Here is a 7,614-nt window from a genome sequence, read left to right on the forward strand (position 1 = left end):
TTGCTCTTGACATCGTCTTTGTCGCGGAAGTAGTGGTCGAAGACGCAAAATGGATCGAGCCGAATCTGCTCACTACCGGAGTTGTTCGATCCATCACCGTCCTCCTCCTTTTCCTCTTTTTTTTTGTGTGTGTGGGGGAAGGGGGGGTGGGTCCAGCCATGGCACACACCTCTTGGTTTTGCTTCTGTGCAAGGGCGCGTGTCATCCTCCTTTGCTGCTTCTCTTCGTCCCCGCATGGGACGAGGTCCTAGTTGTTGGAGTCGGACATCTCAGAGTCGGATCCGTTGTCCGCCATGCTGAAGGAGGCCATAGATCGTAAGAGAGGAGCTGGGAGAGGGCAAAGCGGCACAGACTTGAAGTGGAGTGTACTGGCATGTCGCTAGAGTCTAGTCTGGATGTAGATAGCATGGGGATATTTGTAGGGTTGGGGTGGGTCAGTTTGGACTGTATCTGACGTGGTAGACATGTTCGATCGTGTTCGGACCTTCTAATGTCCGCCAGATATAGGCTACATATGAGGGGGTGCCGGTTAGTCTGGACGTATAAGGATCGATATGAGGAGTGTGTGTGGCTAGGTCGCCATTTCCCGAGCAAACGCATGGGGGCAATATAAGTGTTTCGGCTGTAGATGCTCTGTTATTTGCTTCCAAAACAACAACATGTACTTCTTCCGTCCCATAACATAAGACATTTTTCGACCCTATTATGGGGCGGAGGAAGTATTTATTTACTCTCTCCGTTTTTAAATATTTGTTTTTTGAGAGATTTCAAATGAACTACTACATACGAATGTATATAGACATATTTTAGAGTGTAGATTCACTCATTTACTTTGTATGTAGTCACTTGTTGAAATCTCTAAAAAGACAAATACTCTCTTCATCCAAAAATACTATACGTCTAAATACATTCTCTTTATTCATTTTAATGATAAGTATTTCTGGACGAAGGGAGTATTTTGCAACTTTGCGGCACGTAATCTAGTTAAGTGAAGCGTTTGATCTAGCTCGGCATTCTGACAGGGTGTCCCCACACGGTGTTGTAGGGACACTCTGTCAGTAATCCCAGTCGCGTGTGAGCGGACCAGAAACCCGCGCTCCGCATCCGGCCTCTCTTCCCTTCCTTCCTTCGGGCCACAATGCGCCCTGAGCTCGAGGTGGAGATCGTCAGCGACGAGGAGATGGCCATCATTGAGGCCGCGCTCGCCGCCGCCGCCGCAGCGCGGCCCCTCCTCTCCGCCGCCACCGTCCGCGGCGCCGCCACGCTCTCCTGCGCGGCCTTCCCGCCCGCCGGCGACATCGAGGACTCCGCGCCGCCGCCGCCGCGGAGGTCGCTGCTGTCCCGGTTCCGGGAGGGCCGTGCCCTCGCCGTCACCGACATCACCGCCACGGTGAGCCTCCCTCGACTCTTCGCCGCAAATGTGCCGTGTCGCCGTTCGTGTCTGATGTGTACCCATTGAGTGACCCCCCTCCCCTCATTCATTTCGTGGGCTTGTTCTTGTGTGTCAGGAGTGGTGCGATAAGCAGATGGAGTTCGTGCTGGAGCACGGCAAGCCGGAGAGGACCGAGGCCATGAAGGCCGGCTCTGACCGCCACGCCCAGCTCGAGCAAGAGGTCAGCTCTGCTGTTTTTTTTTTCTGTCATTTCAAGAGATGGTTCCTGTCTTGGAAACTACTAGAATGAAACCCAACACGGAATGATAATGCCAGTTTCCATGGGTAGCAGTGCAGTATCTCTATGTGTTTTCAGCATGACATTAGAATACAGTGTTTTTACTGACAAACCACTTCAGTTTAAGAATGCAGGGATTTTATTAACAAATCACTCCAGGTTCTAGAATAAGACTGATTGGATCTTGTCATTGAGCATTGAGTTCTGCTCGACTTGTCCTTAGAATCATTTCCACATCTTTAGGATATTCTTCATGATAGATAACATGACTCGTGGATACTGAATCACCTAATGTGTTTCTTGGCTTCTTACAAAACTTGATATGTGATGGCATAAGTCATCACCACTGCACACTGCTAGTCATATCCTAATTGTATGCATATCCTAATCAAAGCTTGCATAAAATATTAGTAATATCTCAAGGGGAGGTTGGAGAATGAAATCGATTTAAATCTTCAAAAGACGAAAAAAAGAAATGGACTCATTTATTTCATTTTGGAACAGGTTATTGAGAGAGTCGATATTGCCGTTAGATCTGCAGAAGAATCGTGGGCAGTCAAATTCATGAACTTTATCGTTGGATCAAACCAATTATTGTTCAACGGCATGACACGGGAACTTCCAGTGTATGTGATAATATGCTTTAAACTTGCAGCTCTGTATCAGTGAAAATGCTTGTGTAATATTGGTTTCTGGGAGGAAGTCTGGAATGGATAGAGTGAAGCTTTTTAAGCTGTGAGAGCAATCTTTCTTGTTAATTTTGTTGTAAATTATGTCCCACTGTCCCTGCAGGATTGGGGTTGTTGAAGGTTCATGGATGGTAGGAATTATTGATGAACTCCGAATGCCTGTGGATGGAATTTCCTTTCATCCAATTCTGGTGGATACAAAGACACGTTTCAAAGCAACAATTCCCTCGGAAGCACAAAAAAGAAATGGAAGGTTTTCCCTTTATCATTGCTTTACTAACCATTAAAAATGGGGAGGCTGGCAAATCATCACATGCTGTGGCATTGGCACGTAACAAGCAAGTGAACTTCTGCCTTGCTCTGAAATTGTGTGATGTTGGGTTATGCTCCATTGGTCTGTTGAGAGTGCCTATTGGTTAATCGTAACCCTTTTTAGATAGGAAAAACGTTGATTTTCTGCAAGACAGAACTTCAGAATTTTCGAAGCAAATTTAACTACTACTTCCTCCGTCTAGAAAAGCATGTCCCTCAAATAGATGTATCTAGCACTAACTTGGTGCTAGATACATCCATTTGAGAGACAAGCTTGGGACAAGCTTTTTTGGACGGAGGGAGTACCTAGATATGTGGAGCTACCTAAGGATCAAGTTATGGTATCTCCTTCCTACTCCAGGATTTATCTTTCAGTTATATAGTGGAATGATACTTAAATTTCATCTGAACTCCATCTGAACTAGTTGTATCAAGTTATGGTATCTCCTTCCTACGTCAGGATTTATCTTTCAGTTATATAGTGGAATGATACTTAAATTTCATCTGAACTCCATCTGAACTAGCTGTATTAAGAAAGTGCAGTCATTAGGATAATTTGTCCCACATGCATTCTGTTTAAAAGATGCATCTTATGCTACTAATACAAAACTATTGCTGAAATTGGTGAGCATTAGTGTTTGGAAACATTCCAGATTTATTATGATGTTGAGCTTCGTACAACTTGTTTTATTTCTCATGCACTATGATGATAGCAAGCTAATAGCTGCGAAAGTTGTATGATATATGGTAATATTTGTCACAGGCTTCAGCTGATGTGTTATAAGTACCTGTGGGACAGTTTGATTTCTGAGAAATTCCCAGCAGAGAATTTCTTCAGCTATTTTGACTTGAACCCCGACTTCTTGTTATCAGATGATGTCAAGCGGTACATTAGCTCAATTGGTTTCAATGCACAGGTTCTGTGTCTCAACTTTAAACTTTCATTTCTGCTGCTGTTCAAACATTTTATAGAGATATGAATAACCTTTTTTTTGGAAAATAATTTCATCTCATTTTCTTAGTATATACTGCATTCAACAAGTAGTTGCTAGAGTCGCTGTTTGACTGCCACTGTGGGTATTCATGCCAGTGTGTGGAACTTACGTTCTAGTGTCTTCTTGAGTTGTGAAAAGGTTTCTGTATGCAGACTTTCGGGGATGTGATGAAATACTATAAGATTACCTGTCATACGCTGTCACGATCTCAAGAACAGCTAAGCTTGAGGTAAATAAGGTGCAGCCTGAACATTACTGACCTGTAGTGATTACTGAACACCTAGTATCTGAAAAGGGGTTCACTGTTAATACCGCCAGTTTGTTTGAATGTCTCGGCAAATGAAAAACTTATATCCTACTTCCGTTTCCTATATATTGCAGATATGAACTGCAGGAAGATCATTCCCTGCTAGAAGAATACCAGTTTTCTTATGACGCTCAGTGGTTCAAGGGTCAAATCCAAGAAGCCCTTAACTTCTGGCGGGGGGCACGAGAAGCTAAATATGTGACTGAAGAGGAGGGGTGGAAATGTAAATTCTGCAAATTCGCGCCGAGTTGCCCGAAGATGCCTTCCACCTCAAGGTGTTGACGTTCAAGGTTGCAAATGGACGGCTCTCTTTTGGGTCAGTAGAGCTTAGCGAATTTTTTTCTGACATTAGGCTGAGGAACCAACCAATTTGATGAACCATAACACTGGAAGTGGCTTCATCTGTTCTTTTCTTCTTTCCATAGCTAAAATTTAGTCCGAAGTAAAATTTCACCATCTGTAGCATTGTAACGTGGATTTTGCTGATTGGCAAGTGAATATCATTCATGTTGTTTGTATCCCAATGAAGAAATTCACCTCCTGGAGCCTTTTTTATGTAGTGAGTTGCTTGGCACCAACCATCTCAAGTGGTGTGGTGGCTATAGCACTGAATAATTCTCTAACAATATGTGTAATATCTTCGTCTTGGTCAGTCATCATTTGTTAATTTATATCAGGTGTGAACCCTATTATCTTTTTTCATGTATGAGAAATATAGGTCAAAATGTAAAATTTACATGTCTTTTCAAGTTTTATGTTTTCCATCTGCATTCCACTCTCATACCATTAATCGCTAATCATTGTGATGACTTTTAGTATATTTCTGACTGGAATTGAACAAACATTATTTTTCCGAAATCGAATGGCCCTTTTATCCACCTACTCTGGCGCTTGGTCATATATGTATTCTGTTACTATATTTTTACATCAGATGGCCATAATATATTTTGGAAAATATATGTCACTCATCAGGTGAAGTGGCGCAGGCTCATGTAGGGCTGCAAGAAAAGCTCGAGGCTCGTGAGCCGCTCGAGATCGACTCGTCTTTTGGCTCGACTCGAGATCGACTCGAAAAGAAACGAGCCGAGTATGAACATTTTATGTAGCTCGATCGAGAAACGAGCCGATCTTGAGCCAGTACTCGCTCGCTCGATTTTAGCTCGATAGCTCGGCATAAAATCATTATATTAAATGATCATACAATATATTAAATGAAAATAGGATAATTTATTACCATATATGATTTCCAAGATTTTTCTCCATTTTATTTACTAGCAAACATGGAAGTTTAATTAAGTGCAGAGAAAATTCAGGCCTTATTATGGTATGTGATCGGCTGTGTTTTAAAAACCCTGTAACTTTTGGCAAAAAAAATCCCCAGCATATGACCTTCGTTTTACTGTCTTTCTTCCACGAAGAGCACGGTCTGCTGCTAGTTTGTTCAAGAGATCAACATGAGTTCTCTCGGGAACGACGAGATGCCTGTACCATTGATCGAAGTAAGCCTTTTTTTCACATTCACATCATCTGGTTGGTAATAATACTATTTATAAATAAATGAATGACATCAACAACGTCTACTGTTCCTTCTCAAGATCTGATTTATGGTTAGATTGTTCACGTGTAAAATACTCTTGGATAGGGTGCATGTGATTCAGAGTACTGTAGGCCGAAGTGAATGTTTCTTTTACTCGGTGTAGTCACCGCTCTGGCCTCGGCAGATCGCCAGATTCAGAACACATCCTTGTCCGTCAGTCAGCGCGTGGCCTCCGGCCCTTCACCCTTGTTCCCCACCATGACCATGCCTCCCCGTCGACCGGCGGCGCGAACTGACCACACCCAGGCGGCACTCCCACGCTGCCACGCCGGCAGCTCGGCACGCCGCGCCCTGGTCCCTGGACGGCTGGAGTCCCTGCTTTTGATTAGGTGTGTGTATGCACTGTTAGCTGCTGGTTGAATCTCTCCATTATGCCTGGATTTTCGAGCAGGTCTACTGGTTGCGATGTGACTGTTCTTCTTCTATTGTTTAGGGTACTGCAGATTTCCTTGTATGTCTAGTAATTTAAATGTTCTTCTCATTTTCTGGTAAGTTAGATGTTCTTTTTGAGGGCTATTTAAATGTTCTTCTCATCTTCTGGTATTTTAGATGTCCACCCAATCGCTTAATTGATACAGTACGTACTAGAAAATGCATCTTAATGTTCGTTCACATATGCTTAATTGATACAATACGTACTAGAAAATGCATCTTCATGAACAACCTTATCACTGATACTATGCACCTTAATGTTCGTTCGCATATGCTTAATACCTCTGAATCTTAGGTCCTTTGTGAGAATGAAGCCAAGGATGCCAAGGAAGTTGTGATGGTTGAGGATGATGAATTGCCAAAATCATCCGGAAAAAGGAAACACTCTGATATATGGGATCACTTTGAGGAGGTTGAGGTGCTTTCAAAGAAGAAAAAAGGAGAAACAGAGAGAAAGGTTAAGTGCAAGGCTTGCAGCAAACTGTACATGTACCCGAAGACTGGAACTACTACTACAATGAAGAGGCATCTGGATGGCTGCTTTGCACATCATGGTGAGAAGAACATCAAAAAAGGTCAAGGCACTCTGAATTTTGATGCGGCTAATGCATGTGGTATTGATCTTCCAGTAGTCAATTTCTCTGGTGGCTATGATCATGGAAAAATTCGTGAGCTTATTGCTACAATGATAATTGTCCATGAGTACCCTTTCCGCATGGTCGAGCATTTCTGGTTCAATGTGCTCATGAAGACTTTGAATCCTTCTTATCAGAAGACATCAAGAACCACCATCAAAAATGAGTGTTTGCAGATTTTTAAGTCCCGAAAGGAAACACTGAAGAAGGAACTTAAGCATGTTGGCAAAATTAGCCTCACATGTGATCTCTGGACCTCTAACCAAACTCTCTGTTATATGAGCTTGGTGGCACACTATATTGATTCAGAATGGAATATGCAGTACCGTGTGATTAGTTTTCTTGAACTGGAGCCACCACACACAGGTATTGTGATATCTCAGGCTATATTTGAGTGCCTTTCTGATTGGAAGATTGAAGACAAAATTGCAACTATAACTCTTGATAATGCTTCTTCCAATGAGTGGCTGCTCGTCAACTGATGTCGAAGTTTAAGGCCAGAGGAAGTGTGTTTTTCCATGGTAAATTTTTTCATGTCAGATGCTCTGCTCATATACTCAACCTTTTAGTATCAGATGGCCTAAAGGCTATAGAACCACTCATTGAGAACATCAGGCAAACTATTAAGTATTTGAAGAAGTCGCCATCTCGGCTCTACAAATTTACTGAGATTGTCAAGTCACTTAACATGTCAACCAAGATGGGGTTGTGTCTTGATGTTCCAACTAGATGGGGATCCACATACAAGATGCTTGAGTGTGCCTTTTCTTTCAAAAATGCACTTTTACATTATGCAGATTTGGATGCCAATTATAAGTGGGAGCCATCTAGTGAAGAGTGGAGGTTGTATGCTAAAATAAGGGATATTTTAGCAGTGTTGAGCATGGCGACCACTGTGTTTTCTGGATCAACCTATCCTACAGCTAATGAGTTCTTTCTTCTCATTGTGAATGTTAAGAAGGTCCTCGATGATGCAT

General features: G+C 42.6%; 1 protein-coding gene across 1 annotated transcript; it reads left to right on the plus strand.

Annotated features, from left to right (window-relative positions):
- The first annotated feature begins 1,150 nt into the window (after window positions 1–1,150).
- LOC119327364 (exonuclease V, chloroplastic-like) lies at window positions 1,151–4,491 on the plus strand. The gene is made up of 7 exons (XM_037600483.1): window positions 1,151–1,390; window positions 1,509–1,613; window positions 2,175–2,296; window positions 2,463–2,612; window positions 3,435–3,588; window positions 3,819–3,895; window positions 4,048–4,491. The coding sequence occupies exons 1-7, from the start codon at window positions 1,181–1,183 to the stop codon at window positions 4,253–4,255; spliced, it is 1,026 nt and encodes a 341-aa protein (XP_037456380.1). The 5' UTR covers window positions 1,151–1,180; the 3' UTR covers window positions 4,256–4,491.
- The last annotated feature ends 3,123 nt before the right edge of the window (window positions 4,492–7,614 follow it).

This window comes from Triticum dicoccoides, chromosome 7A (genome assembly GCF_002162155.2).
Source record: "Triticum dicoccoides isolate Atlit2015 ecotype Zavitan chromosome 7A, WEW_v2.0, whole genome shotgun sequence".
NCBI lineage: Eukaryota > Viridiplantae > Streptophyta > Magnoliopsida > Poales > Poaceae > Triticum > Triticum dicoccoides.